The 27,351-nt window shown below is 36.2% G+C and overlaps 1 protein-coding gene across 1 annotated transcript in view; it reads left to right on the forward strand.

Annotated features, from left to right (window-relative positions):
* The window catches only part of DNAH7 (dynein, axonemal, heavy chain 7), a 308,525-nt gene that overhangs the window by 111,411 nt on the left and 169,763 nt on the right, over positions 1–27,351 (forward strand). The window contains exons 24-31 of the mRNA XM_006878928.1: positions 1,765–1,977; positions 4,286–4,395; positions 7,889–8,057; positions 10,943–11,045; positions 11,166–11,293; positions 19,649–19,861; positions 23,111–23,209; positions 25,670–25,918. Of these exons, the coding sequence (XP_006878990.1) occupies positions 1,765–1,977; positions 4,286–4,395; positions 7,889–8,057; positions 10,943–11,045; positions 11,166–11,293; positions 19,649–19,861; positions 23,111–23,209; positions 25,670–25,918 (1,284 nt within the window). The remainder of the gene's footprint in view (positions 1–1,764; positions 1,978–4,285; positions 4,396–7,888; positions 8,058–10,942; positions 11,046–11,165; positions 11,294–19,648; positions 19,862–23,110; positions 23,210–25,669; positions 25,919–27,351) is intronic.

The following is a 27,351-nucleotide window of genomic DNA, read 5'->3' on the forward strand; positions in this document are numbered from 1 at the left end:
ATCTACTTACAAATAAATTTATCCTTTAAAAATATTACTGTTATAAATATTAAAAATCAGTGTGTCATTGTGAGGAAAGTACGATAAAAATATTTTATTTCAGTGGGAGTTTATTTTGACTGAATAAATAATTAGATCACTGTATAGACTGAATAAATAATTAGATCACTGTATAGGTCGACACGCTAAAATGTCTAGAATTGTTCGGCTTTCTGAAGGATATTTTCTTCATAGAATACTACAGGAGAAGTTTATAAGGAATAGAATACATCAAAATTACTGATCAGTATCATGATTTTTTTTAGTTTAAGGAATTGTAATTCTCAGAACTCAGTTTATCTGCATTTCAGTTTTAAATCAGTTTTTCTAGTCTATGAAAACACATTATGTTAATTTAAGTTGTGATAAATTCTTATGGAGATACAATTTTAACTGTCAGATCCAATTTCCTTATGCCTTATTTTCAAGTATAGAATGTGAGAGTTAGTAAGGTTCTCAGAGATCCTTTGTTTTATTGATGAGGAACTAAGATGCACTGATTGGCATTGCTGGAATTCCTAGGATCAGAGCTGTTTTTACTAATGTTGTTATGAACCGTTAAGTCTCCTGTGACTCATAGTCATGCTATGAACAACAGCTCTAAAGCCTGCCCTGTCCTGAGTCAGTCTCACTAATTCTGATACACCAATCCTCATTGCCCCAATCTCTGTATCAGTCCATCTCATCTGGGTTCATTCTCTCATGAGCTGTTCCCTCTGGCCTTCTGAGCATAATGTCCTTCTCCAAGGATTGGTCTTTCCTGGCCATATGCCCTAAGTATGTGAGACAGAATTTCAAACCCTAGCCTCCAAGGGGAAACTTGGTAGACTTAATGTAATGAAATTCTCTAATAGGCTCCAAGATATTTAAGCACTTATGGCTATTTAAATATAAGTGGTTCAAAATTTTATTTATTTTAGCATTTACAAGGCAAACTAATGGCAAATTAATTGTGTAAACATACAAATGAGAAAGTGTTTAAGCACTAAACCTTTGAAAGAGTGCTTTCTTTAAATAATAATCATCATAAATAATTCAAAGAGAAAGCAAAAGTGCTTTCTAGAGAAACAATGTGTAGTTCTCAACACTTTACATGTTCTCCTCATTCTTAGAAATCTGCACTTTTGGTTTCAGTGTTACCTCTTACCTAGCCCTAAATGAATCAAATAAACTCCTCTATCTGTAATGCTTATGAAATATTTACTCATAGGATGAAAAGAAGAGCAGCTGGAGTCAGAATCTCAGGGCTTCAGCCCTGCCACAGTCTCTCTTTGGCTGTCAGACTTCATCTCTTCCAGTTGCAGGCAGACTTTATTGTATAGTGAAGATGAAAGAAATCTCACAGTTGTTTTGGACTACCCTACTGACATTCCACTAAGCTGAGTGGACAGCACTTTTTTGAGACTCTATCTTTCCTCAGGAAATTGGTTGTGGTTCCTTCATGTTGCTGTAGGAATAGGGAATCAGAATCACATATAGGAGAGAAGGGGTGACCCTCTTAATAAAAGGATGTTGGGTAGACAATCCCCCATATGTCTACTCTATCTGGCTAGACTGGGCTATTTTTTGTAATACCTTTTTAGTGAAAAGTGATTATTTTAAAATTAAGGCTTGGAAAACAAGGATTCAAATGTAGAGAGTATTATGTATAGATGCTAATTAAAAATATTTCTGTTCTAAATGATTTTTATCTCATTCAACAATTATTTTCTTTTTTTTTTTCAGCAACTTGAGGAATACTTAAAGAAATGTAATGATCAAATTGATGATATTGTCACCTTGGTCCGTGGCACGTTGTCCAAGCAGAACCGTGTTACTCTGGGTGCCCTTGTGGTACTTGATGTCCATGCTAGAGATGTCCTTTCATCACTTGTGAAAAAGAAAATTAGAGATGATTCAGACTTTGAATGGTTAAGTCAGCTTAGGTACTACTGGCAAGTAAGTTATATCGCGGAATGTTATTACATAGTCATTTCTTCTTATAGCCTTTTAATTTGTACCGTTTGTTCACATGGGAAATAGTGTGAAGTAATATAGAATTTTTTGCTGATGCCCAGCTGTAACCAAATTACCACTTTCTAGGCTGAGATTAAGCGAGCTAGCACTTCTACCTGTTCGATTTGTATCTATATGTCCATGTATATTACTGTTGTTGTAGGCCATGGAGTTGGAAATGACCCATAGCTGATCTCCCAGCAGGTTTTAGTAGTAAATTGCATGGAAGAAGAGTGCCCAGCCTTCTCCTTCAGAGCATCTGGTGGATTCAAATCGCGTGTCTTTGGGGTTGCAGAGCAACTTCTTATAACTGGGTCACCTGAGCTCTCTAAATTATTAGTAATTATCAAATATTATTAATTACTTGTAATTATAAGGAGCTCCTGGTGGTGCAATGATTAAGTATGTAGCTCTTACCTGAAAGCTTAGCAGTTTGAACTTTTCAAGCAACTCTATAAAGATGAGACCTGGAAATCACCCCTAGAAAGATTACAGCCTTGAAAAGCCTATGGAGCCATCCTACCCTGCAATACTGGATGACTGTGGGTAAAAAATTGACTCCTCAGCATTCAGCAACAGTAACGATAGTCACTATGCTTATTGAATCTGAAAAGTGAAGCCCAAGTGCTCCTCGGCGGCAAGAATCATGGAGCTTTGTCTGATTGGTTTCACCTATTTTGGGCATGTTGTTAGGAGGGGCTGTTCCTTGGAAAGGGACATCATGCTTGGAAAGGTGGAGAGTCAGCAAAGGAGGTGAAAACCATCAACGAGATGGATTGACAGTGACAACAGCAATGGACTCAAGAACATCAGGGTTGGTGAAGATGATCCAGGATAGGACAGAATTTAGTTCTGCTGTCCATAGGGTTTCTCTGAGTTTCATCTGGCTCAATAGAACCTAACAACAACAAGAGTCAGGTTAGTTACTAAAGAGCTGTGCTCCCAACCCAAAGGCACTTGGTTCTAATCCACCAGTTGTTCCTAGAGAGAATGATGGATAGTCTCCACCAGTGTGATTTAATCTCTGAAAACTCACTGGAGGATTAGCTATCAGTCACTTCTAACCTTATGATGCATAACAACAACAATCAGATAAGAATGTGCCTTTAGATTTCTGATATATCGAAAAATGTATGAATTATAGATTAATGTTTGTTGTTGTTTTGTGCCATCAGGTCACCTGTAACTCATAGTGACCCTGTGTACAACAGCTCTGAACACTGCCCTATCCTGAGCCAGTCTCACTGACTCCAACACACGTAGTCCCATCATCCCCGTTATCATGTCAATCCATCTCATCTGGGATATTCCTCGTCTGTGCTGTCCCTCCATTCTTAGATTAATTTTGAACATTTTTTTTATTAATTTAAAGATCTAGTAAAATTATTTAGAAGAAAAACTTGTATTGGTATCAGTTTATGCTAACCTCAGTCAAGACCAGAAAGGCAAAGTGTGATGGACCAGGTTGGGTCTGTTGAGCGTGGGAAGAGGTGCTGATGACCGGAAGTAGATTCAAAAGACTGCACTGTGTGGGCTTCGTGGAACATTCAGGGGATGTGAGGCGAGTGGAGAGGAGAGAAGAGGAGGTACCCAGGAAAACCGTGTGAGGGCCAGTGGTGTGATGGTTGGGGGTCTTTGTGCCTCATCAGTAGCTTGGCTCTGGTGAATCTACTACCCTCTTCTTCAAATTTTATTTTGTTACTTTTTTCTATTAAAAGTCTTTTACTTCCATTCATAAACATGGTATTTTACACATTCCTTCATTCACCTTGTATTTCATGTGATCATTCCCATACTTTGTATCTCATAAAATTAATCACCAACCCTCTTAAAGCATTTGTTTCCTCATCTATGAAATGAGTATAATGATAGTGCTCATTTTATTGAAAACAAAATAAGTGAAATTATGGGAGAGGAAAGGAACGTATATTTTTTGCTGAAATCTTTCTCCAGTAAAATTTTAAACCCGTTACCACAAGAACTTATCCAAAGAAAGATATTTCATTCTTCTACTCTGCAAGAAGGATGGCTGATCCCCCGCCTATGTGATTAACTGCCTCTTAAAACCCACTGGAGGGTCAGCTATGGGTTGGTTCTGACTTGCTGGTACAGAGGACAACAACTGTATTAAATGACATGTGAAGTGTAACTTGTAAAGATGTTGTCTAAATCATGGTAATCATTAATTACTGAGATTCAGATTTCATATTATTTTAAATTTTATTTTTTAACTTTATCTGGCTTATTGCAGGAAAACAATTTAGAAACAAAAATGATCAATGCTGGTTTACGATATGGATATGAATATCTGGGTAATTCACCCCGTCTGGTTATTACTCCACTCACAGATAGATGTTACAGGTAAAGTCATTCATTTAATGATCTATTGAAAATAATTTTCTTTCACCCTTAGAACATATGTTTCTTGAAGAGTACTAAATTACCTTCCACACTATATATTTATCCTGTGTTAATCTTTTCCTAGATTTAATTCTCTTCTCAACTGTCTTCATTTCTTTCCCCTCCACTGGTTTATTTTTGAAACTTTAAATATTACCATGTATCTCTCCTATGTAAATAAAAGGAGAACTATATTTATGTCCCCTTCTGGCTATTTCATTAGCAATATTTTTTCCTTTTTACTCAGTTTTCTGAAGTGTAGACTTATTTATTTCTCGCCTCTTCTTTCAAACATTGACCCTGAATATTTCAATCTAGTTTCTGCCTTACTTTTGCCATTTTCAAAAGAAAGATTTCGTTTTCATCTCACTCCAATGTACTACTTTGCCTGCCATTTCCCCTTTCTTCTTGATACTCCAATTCTTCCTTTTGAACCTTATATCATCCTCCCACTCCCTACTCTGAAACACTGAATTGTGCTGCTATCCCACGGTGCACGTCTGGGATGGCACCACAATCTCCTCCTGTGTGATGTACAGCCTCTGAAAACCTGCAGGAAGATCAGCTGTGAGTTGGTTCTGACTCAGTGGCACACAACAGGGTTTTCACAAGATAATTGGTCTCATTTTCCATGATTTATAAAAATTTATTTCAGTTATTAAATGATAGTTTAGGTATAGAACTTTAATACATGGCAATTTTCCCTCAGCCCTTCAAAGGTACTATTCCTCTAACATCTGTTGCTTTTGATGTTGTTGTTCAGTGCTATTGCGTCAACTAGGACTCATAGCAACAGTAGGAACAGGGATCTGAGATCTGCTTATATCCTGTGATGTATGTGAGCCCATTGCTTTAGTCACTGTAACAAGTCATCTTGTTGAGGGGCTTTCTCTCACTGAGTTTTCTAACCACAATATCCTTCTCTACAGACAGGCTTCTCCTAAAATTTACCCAAAGTATGTGAAATGAAGTTTCACTGTCCGTATTTCCAAGGAACCAAGATAGACCGGTTTGTTCTCCTGGCAATCTATGCGACAATATTCAATAATCTTCTCCAACACCACTTACTCTGTCATCCTTAGTCATCAGCCAACTTTAAAATACATAGCAAATAATTGAGAAAGCTAAGTAATTAAATGACTTGGATCACATGCACTTTCAAATTGGTATCATTGCACTTTAACACTTTTTTCAGTTAGTATTGATGTTGTTGTGTGCTGCTGAGTTGGAACTAACCCATAGCTGACCCTCCAGTGGATTTTCAGAAGAAGTAAGTCACACAGGAGAGTAGTCATCGTACTACTGTGAGCACCTGGTAGATTCAAACTACGACTTTGGGATTGCAGCCCAGTTTCTTCACTAGGCTCTTAGAGGTTAGCATCATTCCCTTACTATTTTACTTTCTTTGTCATAGCTGCTGATATTTTCTCTTTGTTGTTGATATTAATTATAATTAAGTATGATGTGAGTTCTTTATTAATCCTAATTGGTACTTCTTCAAGTCATGTGTTTAATTCTGGAAAATTCTTAGCTCTTGTTTTTTAGTTCTTGCCTTCTGCTGGCATCCTTCTTTTCTGTTTCTTTTTCAGCTTCCCCACCTTACTCCCACTCCATACCTTTAAGTTAATTCTGACTCAGACTGGTCCTTTAGGGCAGGGTAGAACAGCCTTTTAGGGCTTCCCCATCACTTGGTCATTCCTGCCGACTCTTCAGCGCATGGTGTGGTTGGAGGATTTAAATCATTCACCTTTTTTTTGTTAGCAGTCAGGTGCTTTATCCTCTAGGTAAGCATGATGAAGCTCCAGCTCACATATTTTGGGCTTATTGTTAGATGTTGTTCCTTGGGAAGAGACGTCATGCTTAGAGAGTCAAGGGAAGAGAGGAAGACCTTCAAGAAGATGGTTTGCCATGATTATGGAAGCAGTGAACTCAAGGATGTATCAGAGATGAGAGAACTGGTGCAGGATAGGACAGAGTTCATAGGACAGGGCCACTGTGAATTGTACTCAACTTGAAGATGCCTACTAACAACAGTTCTTCTTTTATGTTCTTTCTGTATATTTTTGGGTAATTTCTTCCAATTTATATATGTCTTCCAGTGCATGATCTTGTTTCTTTATGTCTAATCTATGCTCTTAATGAGCTTGATGGTGGTGGGTTTGGTTCTATATGGAGGATAAACTTTCTTGTCATACGTTGTTGCTGTGTGCTTTTGAGTCACAACTGACTCCAGTGGGTTTTCAGAGACAGTAAATTGCTCCATCTTTCTCTAACGGAGCAGCTGATGGGTTTGAACTGCGAGCCTTTGGGTTGGCAGCACAATTCCTCACCATTAAACTACTATATATGGGGATTGGAGTGTTGGAGCTAGTGAGATTGGCTCAGCACAGGGAAGAGTTCAGACCTGCTGTACATAGGGTCGCTATGCGTCGCAGGTCACTATGTGTGCAATCGATAACATTCTATGGCAGGTTTAGAAGCAGGAGTGGCACCCACTTCCTAAATAACATGCCTCCAGAAACTCTATGAACTTTGATAAATGTCGATAGTTGTAGAGGGGCTTCAGGCCTTTTGCTTATAGGGTCACTGTGAGTCATGCTTGACTCAAGGCAATCAACAAAAACAACAACAAGAACAACAACAACACTACTATGGTTAATTCTTTGCCTGTTGTTGGTAGATTACCAGAGTAATTTTAGTTTCCCATTAAGGTTTATATAGTTGACTCCCTTGTGGCTTCCACTTTACCTGGTTCTGTGGATTAATTCTTCCAGTTTTCATGTGTATATAGATCTCTGGTGGCATAGTCAGTATGAGTTGTACTGCTAATACTACAGGTATGGCTTTCCTATGGTTCAAATCCCTCGAGTCTCTGAGGAAAAAAGATGGGAAGCTCTTCCCTGGAATTCATGGCCTTAGAACCCCAATGGAGGGACATTTATGGATCTGTTTCAACTTGATGTCTATGAGGTCAAGTTTGAGATTCTGTTTGCTTAAATATATTTGTGTTTATTATCTTGATTTTTACACACCTTAACCTCTGTAACTTTAGCACCTAATAACTCTTCTCTTTTGAATTCCATCCTAATTGGTAAGTTCTTACATCTTTCAAATGAACATTTTGAAAGATGTTCATATATTCTATAAGCTATTATTTGTTTTATTATATGTAGTATTTTCATATGACATTAGGGACAGTGGGTTGATTAGGGGCAACTCATTTCTCTACATTGACAGGTCATCTACAGGGAATTTCAAATATGAATTTGTTGTGTCATTGAAACAGCTCTTGAGAAATAATTATATCAGATGAATTAAAGCTGTCAGAAATTCTTGGAGGTAATAGTAAAGGAAGAAGTAGTTAAAAAAGTATTCTCAGTTTGAACTTTCTCTCTTCTTGGTATATGCATGGAAAATTATCCTGTTCTACAGAGATTTATTTCTTGCATTTCAGAACCTTATTTGGAGCACTTCACCTGCACCTTGGAGGAGCACCAGAGGGTCCAGCGGGCACAGGAAAAACAGAAACTACCAAAGATTTAGCAAAAGCTGTAGCCAAACAATGTGTTGTTTTCAACTGTTCAGATGGATTGGATTATCTGGCTTTGGGAAAATTCTTTAAGGTTTGAGTTAACTTCTCATATCTCTCTAATAATATAACTAATCAGAGAGGAAAATTATTTTTAGATGAAATAAAATTGATCACAAATGAAAAATTTAATGTAGCTTAGCCAGAGATAAAAGCCAGACTGCAGTGTTGTTGATTTTAAAAGTGAAGGAGTTGCATCATAACTCGTTTAGGGAGGAATTTTCCCTATCCTTGAAGTTGTCACTCTGTTATAATAGGTCATTCCTATTGATAGGAATAAGTGATAGCCCTTAAATACATTGGAGAAGAGAAAAATGTCAGAGGTAGTGCATCATGTAAAGACAATAGAAATCTAAAAAGTTATTTAACTTGTAAATCTTGTTATTAACAAGTTACTATAATTCAGTAATTTACTTTTGTAATTGAATTGTAATTCTCTCAAAAACTTATTGCTAAGGCATCGAAGCTGACTCATAACTGACCCTCCAGTGAGTTTTCCGATCTGTCAAATGCAGGGAAGGAGATGATTGCCTTTCTTCTGCTGAGTGCTGGTAGATTAGAACTGGATGCCTTTATGTTAATAGCAAGTTCCCTGTGGACTCTGCCACCAGAGCAGAATTCTTTGTGAATTTTAAATCTTTCTTTTTTTGTTTTGTTTTGATTTTTCTGAATTGGATTCTCACATGTATGAATCTGGTAGATCCCAAAAGAATGTAAGATGTAAAGCTCCTATTTATAAATACCTGGTTATTTTAGCACATTACTGCTACAGCCTATTATTATTTAAAGTATTAAATGTTACAGTTGACAATGTGATATATCAGACAAGAAAACCCTTTTCGTAGTTTGGAGATTTCCTGTAACTTTCAAATTGTGTTTAAAAAATTCCTTAATGTCTATATATTTCCATATTTTCTTCAGAAAAATGTAACACCAGTCAAAACAAACAGGAAAATGTGTTAGTCACATCCTATAGAGTAGGATGTTTCTGGCTGAAATAAAAAAAAAGTCATTTTAAAACAGATTTTGTATAAACCAAGGCTATATTTTTAGCCATGTTCTTGTGGCCTAGTCTGTAAAGAGGTGCATTGCTAAACCAAAAGCTGTGTTTCTCTGACAGTTAAGCTTTCCAGTGACTCCATGGGAGAAATATGTATACAGCCTTGGAAACCCACTGAAGAATAAGCTATGAGTCAGTTCAGGCTCAGCACCATTCACATTGAGCTTATTTTCATAATACTGAGACATTTAGAGTCAGCATTACAAATGGGAAAAACAAGCAGTCCAGTGCTAATGGTATCAAGACATTTAGATAACCACTTAATATTTTAGCTCACCCTCTTTAATACACAATCTTGTGAGGATGATTTAAGAGTTTAAATGTTTAACAATGAAAGAATTTTTCTTTTACTTTTCCAAGAGGGGAGTGTACGGGGGGGGGAGGGCTGGGAGGGGAGAAAAGTGCAACAATGAATGAATGGAAATCCAAAGTCTCTGTAAATTTTCATTGAAATTAAGAATATTTTTTTTTTAAAAAAGAGTTTAAATGTTTAAGTAAATATCGAGTATATATTTAAAGAAATATATATATTTCTAGATTGTTTAATCTACATAATAATATTCTTTGATGTAGAAACAAATGTTTACATATTAAATTTACCTTATTTATTGGTAAGTCTTTGTTGCTTATATAGACACCTGAGTTACTGGTGTCAAGTTGGTTCTGATGACTCACTCACTAGAACAGAGAAACGCATTTGGATTTCTTGACAGAACAGCCATGCTTCCCCCCACCATCCCCCCAAATGTTAACAGAATCCTTCCTATTTCAATGTCAACACTTGATATTTTTAGTTTAGAGTCCATTAAATAATGAGGTCTACAAAGAAAAAAAGCATGGTTCTTCCAGTCAAGAACATCACTGTCTGCATGTGTGACTTCCTAAGTTTCCTATTGTCTCTGATTTCTGATTCTTTCTTCATCACAACATGTATTGAAATGTCACAAGTTTGTCTCTAGATAATGAGAATGTATTTTGTTTTGATGTGTATGACTTATATTAATCTAGTCTTATTCATTAGAATGAACATTGCTATGTTCAGCCACTATTAGCTTTTGCTTAATAACATTTTGCATCATATAGCTTTGGTTTCCTTGTATAAAAAAAGCTATGCAAAGTGCGTGCACACACACATATTTACAAAATGTGTGTTTACTAATGTTTATTTACTTGTTTAATTTGTAAAAGGTAAATATGAATTTGGGATAAGATATTCATGCTTTATGTTCCACTTTCCTCTTATGATCAAATGTTGCTTATTTTTTAATGTGGATCAGGATTGGAAACTTGGTCCTAAAACTGTATTAATTGACTTTAAAGACACCAGATCATGTAACAGACTCATTGACAACAAAAAAATTTAGTGAATTGTTGTTTTATGTACCATCAAGTCAAAACAACTCACAGACTCACTTTAGCATATAACCCTTCATCTTTCTCCTGCTGAGAACCTGGTGGATTCGGGTCTCATGCTTTTGGGTTGGCGGTATAACTCCTTACCCCTAAGTCACCAGAACTCACTTAGAGAGTTACAGCAACTCATGCTTCTAAGTGCATGTGGGACATTAAAAGAACTTATAAATAAAAATAAGAAAAGTTTTGAAATCACAAATGTATATATCCAAAGATACATAGAAAGTAAAAATATCAGTTGTAAAATTTTCCAGTTGAGGAAACCCTTTATTCATGTGGAATAATGAATTGATAATGAAAAAAAATGAGCTGTCTTTAAAGATAAAGGTGACTAGGCAATTTCCTTGAAAGGATATTAAATCCTTTAAAAGATCAGGTAAAAATGAAGCATTTCATTGCAATATCTGATCAGATAAAATTGAAAAATTTCATTACTCTTCTCCTAGGGACTGTTATCTTGTGGAGCCTGGGCTTGCTTTGATGAGTTTAATAGAATTGATTTGGAAGTACTTTCTGTGGTTGCTCAACAGATTCTTACTATCCAAAGAGGTAATGGACTAGTCTATCTTTGCATTATGTAAAAATAGAAGAAATATGACAGGTAATAAATGATACAAGTCACATTTGTTATGTGGTTTTGTCAACTCATTTTATTTTCAATTGCCACAGGAATTAATGCAGGTTCTGAAACACTAGTATTTGAAGGAACTGAACTGAAACTGGACCCCACTTGTGCTGTCTTTATAACAATGAATCCTGGGTATGCTGGACGATCAGAACTGCCAGATAATCTGAAGGTAGGGAATAAGTTATTTTATAATGGGTTTACTCTCAATAATTTAAAAGTAATTATATATGTAAAGAACGTTCTATCACGGAATTTTATGAAAATATTTGCTTTTAGAGATTGTAGTTTGGCAAATTGTTACAGAACATTTTGTACAACTTTGAGTACCTTTTAAAAAGAAATGTGCCCACCAGATGCAATTTCCAAATTGAAGATTTTATAAGTACTGCTAATAATAGAAAATGTTAAATTCCAGGAAAATACTAAAAAAGTACTTCTTTTACTGCTCTGCTTACTATATAATTTTCCTTACATTTCAAGGGCCTCTTTGCAATATAACAATGGTGTATTATTGGTTTTTTAAATTTTTTAAGAAAAATCCTTGTAAAAATCTGAGATATTTTAAAGTATGTCAGGAAATAGTTAATTTTGAAAGCATATCTTAACCCGAAATTAAAATGGTCATATTATGGCTACCTAAAGCTTTATGATGAAGTTTTAAGATGCAAAGTATATGCAGAGTCATTGTATCAAAACACTGGTTGAGATTCATCCATTTCAGAACGAGCATATTTTCAAGAATCGATGGTATTGAGGGAGGAAATCCAAGTTGCCCTGAAAACACTGGCAAAAAACAAATCTCAAGGAATTGAGGTAACACGAGTGAAGATGTTAAAGCAAATAGAATCAACACTGGAAATGCTTACTAGTTTATGTCAGAAAAGTTTTAAGACAGTTAGTTACTTGGCTTAACAACCTAAAATTCATTAGAATAAAAGATGATCCACCAGAATGCAGAAATTAAAAAGAATGAATGAAATCTCACTTAAGAATAATTTTGCTAAATATAGTTTAAAAACAGTTGTAGTACATTGACAGGAATTTTAGCTGGATCTGCAAAAAAATGTTGAGTGGAGGATATTATTACTGATGTCAGATGGATTTTGTCTGAAAGCAGAGAATGCTAGAAAGATCTTTATCTGTGTTTTATTACTATGCAAAGACATTTAACTGTTGATCATAATAAATTGTAAATAAAATAAAAATGGTAATTGTAGAATACTTAATTCACACAGAACAAGGAAATACTATGTGATTTAAAAATAGGAAAGATGTGTGTTAGGGTCTTATCTTGTTTCATCTAATGGTAAGGAGTTGTACATCTAACCTAAAGGCAGGCAGTTTGAATCCACCAGCTACTCCATAGCTACTCTATGGGCAAAAGATGGACAATCTCTGTGCTATTTACAGCCTCTGATAACCTGCTGGAGGGTCAGGCATGAGTTGTTATTGTTGCTATGTGCCATCGAGTCACCTGTGACACATAGAAACCCTATGTACAGCAGCTCTGAACCTTGCCCTTTCCTGAGCCAGTCCCATTAATTCTGACACATCATCTGTTGTCTTCCTCTTCTGCACTATTCCTCCACCCTTCCAAGAATGATGTCCTTCTCCAAGGACCGGTCCCCTCCTGGCCATGTGTCCAAAGTATGTAATACGGAGCTTCAAAATCCTAGCCTCCAAGAAGAGACTTGGTTTCACCCTCTCCAAGACAGACCTATTTGTTCTCTTGGTAGTCCATGTTCAAGACTCTTCCCCAGAACTACAATTCAAAGGCATAGATTCTTCTTCTGTCATCCTTAGTCATTGTGCAGCTTTCTGATGCCTAGCAAGTGATTGCAAAGACCATGGTCTGGGTTAGGTGCACCTGTCTCTAGACTGACATCGTTGCTTTTTAGTGTTCTGAAGAGGTCCCTGACTGCAGATTTTTACCTTTTATAAGAAATATAAACGCAGGCTATGCACATAGATTTTACATGATGTGATGCACAGGAATCAGATTGATTACATCAATATTAAAAGGAATCATTGGAGAAGTTAAGTATCAGCAATGAAAACTAGGCTAAGTTCTGACTTTGGAGGCATGAGTTGATTCCTACTTAATGGCTCATAACAATAACAGCTGAGCGAGCATATATCAAAGAAACTGGAGAATACAGTATCAGGATTGGAAGAAAACTCACTGTAACTAGTAATATGCAAATTACACACTCTTGTTTGCTGGGGGGGAAATGGACTTGAAGCACTAATGAATTACTCATTAATTGATGAAGATTCAGGACAGCTTCAGCATGGGTCACACTTCAACATAACAGGACCAGTAAGCAAAACCATGATACATGGAGAAAACATTAAAGTTGTCAAGGATTTTGTTTTACTTGATTATATAGTCAACACTCACAGAAGCAGTAAACAGTTAAAACAATGTATGGTGTTTGGACAAATAATTAGGAGAAAGAATATCTTTATAAAGTGTTCAAAAGCAAAGACTTCACTTGGAGAACTGAGGTGAACCTTCTTCAAGCTATAGTCTCTTAAATACCTCATGTGCTTGTGAAAGCTGGGCAAATTAATAAGGAATGTAGAAGAATAATTAATTGAGGTATTTGAATTCTAATGTTGAAGAATACTGAGTATACATAACGTGGATTTTTCAGAAGAATTAACAAACCCGTATAGCTAGAATACTGCTTTGAAGAAAAGATAGCCAAACTTCATCTCGCATGTGTTCGATACGTTATCAGGAGAGACAGGATCCTCGAAAGGCCATCATGCTTATTAGAGTAGTTGTTGTTGTTCATCAGATATGATGAAGAGGTCAAGACATTCTTGGAAAAGCAGGAACTAAAGGTGTTTTTAAAACAAGATCAATATTGCTGGGAATATTGAAGGAAGTCCTTTTCACAGAGACACCACAGAAAAATGGATGGATCAAAGTAACCAGAAACAACACACACAAAAAGAGTTCAATAAAGTTATAGCAAAAAGGTGAGCTCTGGTGGCCTAGTGGCAAGAAGCTGCACTGCAATCCCAGAGGTGTGTGGTTCAAATCCACCAGATGCTCTGCTGGAGAAGGAGGGACAATCTCCTCCTGTACTAGTCAGATCTGATTTAACGGTACACACACACACACACACACACACACACACACACACAAAACAAAGCAAAACGATATCTATAAAACCTTACCTCTCAAGAATTACACAGAATGAGGTTTAAAACACCAGTGAAGAGAAAGAGAGTAGCAGATTGAATTAAAAAAAACCCCAAACAACAAAAAAACAACACAACTCATCAATATGCTTTCTACAAGAGACATATTTAAAAAGTGAAGATAAAGGTAGACTGAAAATCAAAGGGTGATAAAAATATACCAAGCAAATGGAAACTAGAAGAAAGCAGGAGTAGCATTCATTATTAATCTCCAATAAAATAGATTTCAGGGGAAATACCATTACTAAGGACAAGGAAGGACACTATATAATGAATAAAGGATCAGTAGAACAAGAAGACATTACTATAATAAATACATAATGATAAATACATATGAACCAAATTATATAGCTACAAAATACACAAAGCAAATATTAACAGAACTGAAAAGAAGAACTAGACTATAATAGTAGTAGGAGACTTCAGTATACTACTTTCAAGAAAAATAGAACTGCCAGAAAGAAGAATTAAACTACACAATCAGCCAACTGAATCTCATAGACATATACAGGCTAATGCACCCTAAAAAGCTCAGTATACATTCTTCTCCAGCATGCACAGAACATTCTCCCAAAGCAATCATATTTTAGGTTATAAAGAAAACATCAGTAAATTAAAAAACAAAACAAAACATTGAAATAATACAAAGCATTTTCTCAGATTGTAATGCTACAAAATTAGAAATCAACAACAAGACATAGGAGGAAAAGCCATGCACTTGGAACCTGAACAGCCCCCTGCTTGAATATGAATGAATAATATAAGAAATAAAAATAATGAAATAAAAAGTTTCTTGATACAAATGAGAATTAAACACAACTTAACTAAACTTCTAGGATGTAGCCCAAATAGTACTTAGAGATCAGTTCATATTGATAAGCAAACACATCAAAAGGGAATAAAAGAAAAAAGGAATTGACTATTTAACCTAACATCTCCAGCAAAAGAACAGCAAGAGAACTTGATAACCTCTAAAAGAAAGGTAATTCTAAAAATGAGAGCATAAATAAATGGAATAAAAAATAGAAAAACAATTAATCAATAAGACCAGGAGTTTGTTCTTTGAAAAGATAATAAAATTGACAGACCACTTGCAAAGCTACAAAAGATAAGGCACAAATAATCTGAATAAGACATGAAAGTGATAACTGGAATAAAAGGGTTAATGATAGAATTGTATGAAAAACTATACTAAAACTAATATGATAGCCTATAGGAAATGGACAAATACTTACAAAGTCACAACCCACCTAAACTGATACAGACTGAAGTAGTTGCTGTTATTGTTGTTAGGTGTCAAGTACAGCCGATAGTGACCCTATGAACAACAGATCTGAACCCTGTCTTATCCTGTGCCATCCTTACATTTCTGACATTAGAGCCCATTATTGCAGTCACTGTGTCAATCCGCCTGGTCAGTGTTCTTTCTTTTTTTCACTGATCTTCTACTTTTCCAAGCATCATGTCTTTCTCCAAGGAATAATCCCTCCTAGCAATATACCCTAAGTATATGATCCTCAAACATCCAGCCAACTTTATTCTAGAGTAGTTATGAGTCAGCATTTCCTTCAGTCATCTAGGAAGAAAAACTTTTAACTTTGACTCCATCTCCAGAGTTCCTCTGGTTGCACCTTGCCATAGCCTCTTCACAGAAGGGCCACCGTCTCTTCACCATCTGGCATATTCTCTTCACCCTCTCTCCATTGGTCCTATAGCTGTTGATTATTTGTAGGATCATGTGTCTGCAGTTAAGGTAGCTTTGAGACCATGTGCCTAAAGGTGGCTAATGCAATGGATGGAGAAACCAATTTTCAAGGTTTCTGACACCACAAGTTGTAGACCATATAGCAACAGTATGTTGTTGTTATTATGTGCCATCAAGCAATTTACGACTCATTGCGGCTCTACGTACAACAGCCCTATACTCTATTCTATTCTGCACCAATTGTTATTGTCTCTGACACACCTACTCCCATTTCTCCTGTCACTGAGTCAATATATCTCATGGAGGGTCTTCCTCTCTTGCACTCTCTCTCCACCCTACCAAGTATGATGTCCCTCTCCAAGGACTTGTCTCTTGAAACATGTCCAAAGTACATCCGATAAAGCTTCAGAATCCTTGCCTCCAAGGAGCAGTCTGGTTTCACCCTCTCTAGGACAAACCTTTTTGTTCTAGCTGTCTATGGTATATTCAACAGTGTGTTGTTGCTGTTGATTGCTGTTGAGTCAAGCACAACTCATGAACTATGACACTATGAACAAAAGGCCTGAAGCCTTTCTGTAACTATTGACATTTATCAAAGTTTATCAAAGAATTTCCAGAGGCATGTTGTTTAGGAAGTGGATGCCACTCCTGCTTCCAAATTCAACAGGATGGAGGAGGTAAAAACAAATTATATCCTGCATCCTTTATTTCATTCAACTGAAACCTAACATTCCTATATAGGTTATAGTTTTTAAGAATCTATATTCAATCCATTAGAAAGAATAGGTAAGAACTTAGAGCTTGAAAATTTTGTTTTTTAAAAAAAGAACTTGTAGTTTGAACTAATTTTTATTATGCAGTTCTTTGGAAGCCTCTTCCTGAAAGTATAATAGTTCTTCATATACCATCCCACTTTTACCAGAAATAGAGCAACTATTTGAGATCACTTATTTTCTGCCAAGATATCCATGAAAGATAATAAGTACATTAATTAACTGGATCTATAGTCCTTTTTTCTTACTTTCAGGACATTATTCCCTTGGTTCAACTAGAATCCAATTTAATTTAAAATCAGCTCAGTTATTAAATTGCCTCTAAATGCTAACTTATCCCAAACTTCTTGTTAACAACAAATTATTTTTATCTTATCTAAAAGAATATCACATATCTGTATGCCAGACATTCTTTTTATAGACCACTGGTTTAGAATATCCATCATCAGTTTAGATCTTAAACAACAAACAAACAAACAAAAACTTGCTTCCTTTTGATAAGAGTATCTTTACCTGTGATTAATAAGAACCAATGTTAGATCTTTAGTTAGAGATTTCTAATAAATAAACAGATCCATTGTTCATAAGATTACTGTAAGTTGGAATCAGAACGATGGCAGCTTACAATAATAACAGTAGGTAGGGAATCACAACAGCCTCTGGGAATGTATATATCTCATTTCCACACCACCTTTTTCTTGGGCTTTGACATGTCTGTGTCAATAAATTCCACAACTCTATTGCTAATTGTGCTGAGAGAATGTGAAGCGGAATTCGTACAATACTTGGAATGTTTAGAGAGCACCTATAGCACACAGTACTATAACATGTAACTGCTCAACACTGGTAACAACCTTTATTAGAAAGTAGAAAGACAGTGGCGTTATAGCCTAACCACTGGCAGACTGATGTCTTCATCCCGTCATTCTCTCCAAAACTAGTTGTTTCACACTTGTCAATGAAGAGGTTCCACTCTTACATTAATGTTTTTCTTTTGTCCTGAGCAAGGTAGTGATTAAAATGCTTGATTAAGCTTCTTGTCCAACTTAATTGCTCATACTATTATAAAATATGTATTTTGTGTTTTCCTTTCCATAATAGCAACTTTGTTGATAAATGACAATAATACAGCATTTTATAAGTAATTAACACATTAGAAAGATCCTGCTTGATGCAAATATTTTCCTTACCTCCAACCTGAAAGAGTCTTAACAGATATGTTACTGTTATTGTTGTTAGGTGCTTATAAGTTGAATACAACCCACAGTAGCCCTATGAACAACAGATCTGAATCCTATCCTATCTTGTGCCATCTTCGCACTTCCAGACACACTGGACCCCACTGTAGTAATCACTGTGTCAATCCACCTGGTTGAGGGTCTTCATCGCCTTCGCTGACCTTCTGCCTTTCTAAGCATAATGTCTCTCTCCAAGGAATGGCCCCTCCTGGTAACATGCACAGAGTATGTGAGGTGAAGCTTTATCATCTTTGCCTCCAAAGAGAACTATGGACACACCTTCTCCAAGACATACTTGATAACTTGAGTATGATGTTCATATTTTCTAAATACCTTATGTTTTAGGTAATTAAACTAATTAGCTATTTGAATATGATTGCTATTTCTTTCTTTTTTAAAAAAAATTTATTTTATTATTATTTTTGGGTGTGTGTACCATCAAATCAGATCTGTCTGGTACAGGAGGAGATTTGCCCCTCTTTCTCCAGCAGAGCATCTGATGGAGAATATGATTGTTATCTCAAAGACAATTATTTTCTTTAGAATATTGTTGTTTTCCTTATCGTCAATAAAAGGAAGTAATATTTTAATACATATACTATTGGAGGAACTCTGGTGACCTATTGATAAGAAACTGCACTGCAGTCTCCTCCTGTGTGATTAACTGCCTCAAAACCTGCTGGAGAGTCAGCTATGGGATAGTTCCAACTTGACAGCAAGCAACTATTAAAATCAGTCTTGACCTACTATATTTGAGACCATGCTTTTCTAAATTATTCACATTAGGCTTATTTTCCCCACAGTATTGAAAATGTACCATGAACAAATAATATATCTTTACAATTTGGAAAATTTGCTGTATTTCCAGTGATGGCTGCCCATAACTTCATAGTTTTCTTTGATTTATGCTTATCGAAAGAGTAACATGACCACTGAAGACTCAAATGGTCAAAAAAAAATCTCAAGGAATATCATTAATCTAAATTAACTTCATTATTAGGGGTTACCTGATTTGCTAAAGTTTATTGTCTTTTTGACACCCAAGGAGGGAGCCTCACTTGAAACTCATACTCCCAACACAAATGTTTGCTCACCAACACCATTAAGAAGCCTGGCGGTGGGACATTCTAGCCGGCTGAGGTTCTTGGCATTGTATTTCTTACAATGATTAATATAAAATTAACTGATAATTAGATTTTATTACTTAATGGTTCATCAAAGATATAACTATGATAGACATTTGAAGGTACTTCATGCCCCCCTTTTTTTAAAAATATGGAACACTTCACAGATTTACACATCATCCTTGTTCAGGGATCTTGCTAATCTCTGTATTGTTTCAGCTTTAGTACATGCACTGCTGAAGATGACCCTGAAGGTATTCTTAAGAGGTTTAAGGGAACAGCTGATTGAAAAGTTTGGTGACAATTTTCTTATGCAATGACAGAAAATCCATTTTCATTTTACTTATGCTTTGAATATTTCATTTTAATATTTTTTCAGAAAACCCTAAAGTTGTAACATTGTGAGAAATAGACAGCAGAGTGATCTTTCAGATGACTTTTTTTAAAAAGCATCTCTTGTGTGTGACATAGGCCCTCTTCCGGACGGTAGCGATGATGGTGCCTGACTACGCCATGATCGCCGAGATAGTCCTGTACTCCTGTGGCTTCGTCACTGCCCGACCGCTCTCAGTGAAAATCGTGGCCACGTACCGCTTGTGTTCCGAGCAGCTGTCATCACAGCATCACTACGATTACGGAATGAGAGCCGTGAAGTCAGTGCTTACTGCTGCTGGAAATCTAAAGGTAGAGAACTCAAGTGTTTCTTAACATGACTTTCATTTATAAATCCCAAGGCTATGTGTATTCACAGAGCTCCGGGTAACTGGTTGATTTCAGTAGCTAACTGAAAAACAAAATAATTGCACTTAACAAAAGGTCATTATTCTGCCTGTGTGAAATAGGCAATTTCAATTGATTTGCAGAAACATACACATGTAATTCTTAGTGATTCTGGTACAAAATGCCAACTATAAACTTAGATAATTGTGAAAGGATAAAATGACTTGCTGCTGAGAAACTTTATGAGTTCTTCCAGTTTATATGTATGCCTAGATTGTTAAAGAAAATCATATATATTTATAAATACATACACACAGAAGAGTTGGTGCATCAACAGTTAATGTATTTATGCAGTCACAACAAATGATTGACTAGCATGAATAAACTTACTGTGTAATTTGGGCTTTCGGAGTGTTCATTATAACTACATATGCTGACTCATAATATAACTTACTTATAGTATATTCTGGCTCATACTGACCCTACAGGACAGAGTAAAACTGCCCAAGAAAGTTTCTAAGGCTGTAACCTATGGAAGCAGGCTAAAGCCACTTTCTCCCATAGAGTGACTGGTGGATTTAAAGTGCTGACCTTATAGCGAGCTGCTAAATACTTTAGCTGTTATCCTACTAGAGTTCCTTAATTACAACCAAGTAAATTAAAGCCTCAAATACTTTTAAATTAACTTTTTATTGGAATTATTTTGTGGAATTAGAAAATATAACAGTATACTAATTAGTTCTTTGTGAACAAATGATAAGTTTATAGTTAACATAAAAATACCAGAGTGACTTCATAAAGCTTGAATGATTTGTAAAGGGCAGATACTCAAATATATTCTATATGATTAAAGAATTACATACATTTGTATCTTCTGCAATAATGTTATCAATAATTCTGATATATTGTGATGATATTCTTTTTAATATTAGCCTGACATAACTTCAAGTTATTGGGTTTTCAGTAAACAAAGCAACTAGTTTTGAGACAATTTATATTCATTTGGTTGTCAGAATTACATTGTGGTCAGATAATGGGAAAGATAATATACACTATCCTAGGGCATGTAATCACTGAAATATTGGCTATTAAGTTGAACTATTAAAGTTTATTCAGCAAATGAATCTTACAAATGAATCCTATAAATGAGTCCTATTATTCTTTGTCAAAAACTAATTTAGAATTGTTGAATGTTTTGACTTGTATATTTTGGAGTTTGATTTTATTATATAAAAAATTTCAGACATTTGCTTTAAAAATAATGTGTGTGTGTGTGTGTGTGTGTGTGTGTTGATTGCCTTTGAGTCGAGAATGACTCATAGTGACCCTGTGAACAAAAGGCCTGAAGCCCCTCTACAACTAGTGACATTTATCAAAGTTCATAGAGTTTTTGGAGGCATGTTAGCCTCTCAAATAACAAAACTGACTTTTGGCAACTCATAAGATAGGTGGTTAGCTTGATCCAAAGACTAGATGTGGATGAGCAAGACTAGCTTTGACATTAAAAGGGAAGAACCTCTGGAGACTCAAAGATTGTTGAACTTGATTTTCAGGCATCACTGACTTTACAAAGTTAAGGCTTTTAAGTGAAACATGGAATTTATTAGGAAGAAAGGTAAAAAGTTCTAGAAAATTAAATAAACCTATTAGAAGGCACACCTTTAGAGTATGACACTCAGTAAAGTATTAGAGTTAAGAGAAGCAATTCTAAGTTTGCTTTTGTTATTTATCTGAATCCCTTTATGAGTATGAGCAGTAACTCTATAGTTCATTTTCAGTAAACTTGGGATACACCAGAGGTGCCTTGGAATTCAGTGCAAGTTTTGTTAAGCAATCTTATATAACTTACTTTAGTATATTAAGCCGTTCTCTTCACGATCTTTATAGAACATACTATAGAACAAATATAGAACAACTGAGGTATATGTATGTTATACCTCACTTGCTGAATGTACTTCCTACCAGCAGACATTGTCCTATGAGCTTGATTTCCTTATAGCTTATTTGTTCACAAAACCTTTTGAAGATAGTTGGACTGTACTATTAGCTATTAGTGTATCACTGACTTAAATTTTATGTAGACTGATGACATATGGATGTGAAAATAAACAGTTTTGTTTCTGTGAAAGCTAAATTTGTTATAGAAAGGAGAAATGTAAAAAAATTGCTTTTGTATTTGGTGTGACTGAGACCAATTTATTAGTACTGTGCTGGCACAGTCTGTTAACAAAGACAGTAGCTCTCTGGCACTGGAATCCATCAGTGACTCTGAGGGAGAAAGACAGGCAATTTGATTTACACCTTAGAAATCTGCTAGTGGGTCACTGTGAATCGAGTTTGACTTAATAGCAATGAGTGAGTGAGTGAGGCTAATGTAATACACACTCTCACACAAGACTGTGTTAGTTAGGGTGTCTTTAAAGTGCCAAAGCCCAACTCTGTAACTTTAAAGATGACCATTGCCATGGCATTTTCAATGCCAGTGAAATGTGGGCAGCCATAGTGCTCCTTAGAAGCAAAGACAGTGATATTTTGTCTTTCACGCTCCAGGCATGTTATCTTTAGGGTCTAGACTACAGAAGAAGCAACATCCAGTTTTATTCTGATCTCGTAGCATCAGAGAGAGCACTGGTGATGTAAAGAGTTGTTCGGGTAACTCAAAGGCTATGCATCTTTGGCAGTTCAAATCCATCAGTGCCTCCTTGGAAGAAGAATGAACACTCTCCTTCCATATAATTCATGACCTTGCAAACCCACCAGAGGATCAGCTATGAGTTGGTTCAGACTCGATGGCAATGAAAAAGAGTGCCATGTCATGGACACTTTAATTACTTTAATGATTCTAATTTTTCAATTAGCCAATCCACCACTGATCTTAAAGGCAAAGGGCAAGCAATTTCTTACCTGATAGGAGCAACAACTCCCCAACTATACCACATGTGTGGTTGATAGTTTCTTATCCATGGCATCTATGAATGGGTGGTTGAGCTAATGTGAATTCTAATAGTAAACTAGTAGAAAATTAAGCAAGTGTAAAAATCAGTTTCTAAAATTAGTAACAATACGACTTTAAAATAAATGACACTGTTTTCATTTGATTAAATTGACTGTAGGATCTGAGTATGTGTGCATGTGTGTTTGTGTGGGGATTCATGTGTGTATACTCATAGGGGAATGGTCAGCAGGTGCAAATATAACAATATTTTCTTTCAGCTGAAATATCCAAATGAAAATGAAGAGATTTTGCTGCTTAGATCTATTATTGATGTAAATCTTCCAAAATTTTTATCTCATGATTTACCACTCTTTGAGGTAAGAACATTTATTTTATTGCAATGAGTCAAAACATTTATACTAATATATGTGACATGTCCAAGTGTGCAAGTGGTTAAGTCTCCAGATGAGAAATTTACATTAGCAATGATATGATGCAGAGAAACAAGGAAAATTTCATGTTTTATTTAACATTTCTTTGTATCACTTTGTTGTTTGGGATAACTTTTAACATTTGGAGTTCTCATTCATTATTTTACACATTTATGAATTTGGAGTTCTTATTTTTAATTTACTGTATTGTATCTCGGGTGAAAGTTGACTGTGCAAATTAGTTTTTCATTTGTGAATTTGTACATGTTTTGTTTGGCGATGCTGGGTGCAGTTGCCTTATTTTAACAGTGTTCTCCTTCCTTCCTGACTTCTCTATTTCCATCAGTCCTTCCGTTCTTTGCATTCTTGGCTTTGCTTCTTGACCTGTGTTTGATATTTGCTTTCATATGGTTGATTGCACTAGGAGAGTGTTCTTCCTTGGTGTTGCTGTTTACTTTGAAGTCTGCCTGTTGTTTGAGAGTCAGTCCCAGGTGGGTTTAGTTCCAGGCTTGAAAGGTGTCTAAGGGTCACAGTTTCAGATGTTCCACCATTTCTATCAGAACAGTGAGTCAGTCCTTTTAATGATTTTGACTTTCGCTCTGCATTTTTTAACTTGGCATCTTTAAATAGCAATTTTTGACCTTATAAGGAACATACAAAGGTTACAAGATGTTGTGCTCTTTTGACCATATGTAGTCTCTTTGTAACATTATAATTTATATAACACAGTATTGAAAACTAAAGAACAGAATAGGTGTGATGTTTGCTGAATTAATAATTGAAGAAGTAGGAGAGACGAACTTAATTTGTAACATTGAATATGATTGCTTTTACACAATTATTTTTTGGGTTAAATTGAGAATTAAGCTCAAGAAATCTTCAGGATTAGAATATTGGTGTTTGAGAGGAAGTATTAGATAATAAAGAGCCCTGGTGGCTGGCCTAATGCCTGCTGTATTCAGCCGCTAGCTGAATGTTTGATGGTTCAAGTCTACCCCTTTCTTATGGGAGTAAGATGTACTGTCTCCTCTCAGGAAGATTTCCAGCCTTAGAAGCTCAATGAAGGGTCAGTATGAGTTGAAATTGAGTTTTGATTGTGGTTTATTAGAAAACAGGTAATATTTCACAAAAATGTTTGTTGCCATTCTGTCCACTTTCCCATCAGGAAATTGTAGAGCCAGAGGCCTCTCTACAAATGTTATATGTCACAGCAATTTATTTATTTATTTACTCATTTACTTGGGGTGAGGGCAGGATTCACAATGTAAAGATGAAAGGTGTGTGAATGGGGTACCAGAGGTCATGTTTTATCATAGACCTGGCTCAGTTCGTAGCCTTCCCTAAGAACCACATTTCATCCTGTTTCTCTCCATACTGTTTCCAACCTACAGTACATATCAAGAAGGAAAGGGTTCAGCTTTTCCTCCTTCAGTTTGCCCTCAATTTCCTAGGTATTTGTGTCCCATAAAGATGGCTAGAACTGTACACAGACAGAGAATGGCCATAACTTCAAGTGGATTTAGAAGAGGCTGTAGCACCAGGGATATCATTGCTGCTATTAGATGGGTCCTAGCTGAAAGTACAGAATACCAGAAGAATGTCTATTTGTGTTTTATTGACTATGCAAAGGTATTTGACTGTGTGGATAAAAATAAACTATGGCTAAAATAGGGAGTTCTTGGTGGCCCTAGTGGCAAGAAGCTGTGCTGCAATTCCAAAGGCATGTGGTTTGAGTCCACCTGCTACTCCATGGGACAAGGATGGGAAGTCTCCACCCATGCACTTAGCTGCTTTTTTTTAAATTTTATTGGGAAAAACATGTTGGGGATACATGGAGGTGAGGGTTGGGAGAAGAGTGAGGATGGGCAGGGATGAAAATTGCAGGGATGCAGTTACAATTTGGTTGGTGAGCATTTAGCTGCTTTTGAAAACCAGAGGTCAGCTTTGGGTCAGTTCCAACTCTATGGTACATAACAATAACAACAATATAGAGTAGACTGGGGTGCCAGGACATTTAACTGTGCTCATGTGAGTCTATACCTAAAGCAAGAAACTGTTGTTTATTAGAGCACTGGAACACTGCATGCTTTAGAATCAGGAAATGAGAGTGCCAGAGATGTATCATTTCTCCCTACCTGTTCAATGCATCTATTCCTTCTGTAAGCCTCTATTTGAGTGCCTCACATCTGCCCGTAATCTTTCAAAGTCCTCTTGCTTGTAGATGATCCTCATAGGTCCTCTGATCTTTTAATAAGTCAGGAGTGCTAGAGTCTCAACTTATGATTCCTTATATCACATTTTATTATGTGAGAGAAATGTTATCATTTTTGTATGCTTGTATGTAAATGTGTATATGCTTATATATGTGGATATATATGTAAATACCTCAAAATCATCTGTTATCAGGGAATTACTTCAGATTTATTTCCTGGGGTGAAATTACCGAAACCAGATTACAATGATTTGCTGGCAGCCATCAAAGACAACTGTGATTCTATGAATTTACAAATGACAGATTTCTTTTCTGAGAAGATTCTTCAAATATATGAAATGATGATTGTGCGCCATGGCTTTATGATTGTTGGTGAACCATTTGGAGGGAAGACCTGTGCGTATCGTGTCCTAGCTGGGGCCCTAGATGATATATGTGAAAAAGTAAGTCAACACTGTTACTAATGAACTAATGTATTGGTTGCTATTGCCTATGTATTAATTGCTATTACTACTGTTATTTCATTTTGGAGGAACATTCTTCTAATTTGTACAGCACTCTTCTGTCAGTTAGCTCTACAAAGGTAGTCTGGGTTTGCTGTGAAGCTGAACTTTGTCCCCTTGGGGTTCAAATGCCATAATGGCTGCCCATGGTGGACAGTGTTTGGTGGAGCTCCCAGTCTTAAGACAGGTTTGGAAACAATCCTGGCATCCACTTCCTAAACCACATGCCTCTGGAAACTCTATGAACCTGGAGAAATGATGATGGTTATAGAAAGGCTTTAGGCCTTCTGTTATAGGCTTGCTATGAGTCGTCCTCGACTCGACGGCAATGAACAACAACCACAATGTATTGATAATTAGATGGGTGCAGAAAACAGTGTAAGACCGTGCATACATATTCTCAGTTGAGCCATTTAAATCAGGAGGGAAAAAAGTAAAAGTGAAAATAAAATTCAGTAGAAGTCACCATAACAAAAATGTACTGCTCTCCCTTCTGTTTATTTTTAAATATTTTTATTATAAAGTTAATACATTTTCAGTGTTGACAAAGTCTGGAAAATAGAGGAAATATTTTTGTACAGAGATTTTCCTTGTGTACTTTTAGGAGTACAAGTTATCAGATTCCCAAATGATTGAATTTATAATATAAACATCTGTTACTGGCTGCTCCTGGGATGTATATATGTTGTGAGGTGCTGTCAAGTCAAGCATAACGCATAGCAACTCTATGAACAGCCGACATGAGCTCTGCTCTGTGACATCATTGTCATCTCTGGCACTAGAGCCCATTGCTGAAGTCACTATGTCAATCCATCTCATTGGGAATCTTCTCCTTCACTGATCCTCTGTCTTTCTAAGCATGATGTCTGTCTTAAAGGACATGTACATACATACACACCTATGTATATAATATATAGTTGTTGTTATGTGCCACTAGTTCTCGTAGCCACAAGTCAATTCTGACTCACCAGAAACTCTCCACTGGATTTCCAAAGGCTTAAATCTTAACAAGAGGAGACTGCCCACTTTTCTACATCAGAGCACCTATGTGTGTATGTTGTTGTTGTTGTTGTTATGTGCTGTCGAGTTGCTTAGGACTCATAGCGACCCTATGTACAATAGTCCCAAACTCTGCTCTGTCCTGTCCACTTGCACTGTCTCTGTTACACCCATCCTGATTACCCCAGTCACTGAATCAGTCCACCTCATAGTGGGTCTTCCCCTCCTGTGCTGTCCCTCCACCCTTCCAAGCATGATGTCCCTCTCCAAGAACCAGTCCCCCCTCATAACATGTCCAAAGTATGTCAGACGAAGCCTCAAAATCCTTGCCTCCAAGGAGCAGCCTGGTTTAACCCTCTCCAGGATGAATCTGT

This window comes from Elephantulus edwardii, unplaced genomic scaffold (assembly GCF_000299155.1).
Source record: "Elephantulus edwardii isolate Elephantulus edwardi_28Jun2011 unplaced genomic scaffold, EleEdw1.0 scaffold00001, whole genome shotgun sequence".
Taxonomy (NCBI): Eukaryota; Metazoa; Chordata; class Mammalia; order Macroscelidea; family Macroscelididae; genus Elephantulus; species Elephantulus edwardii.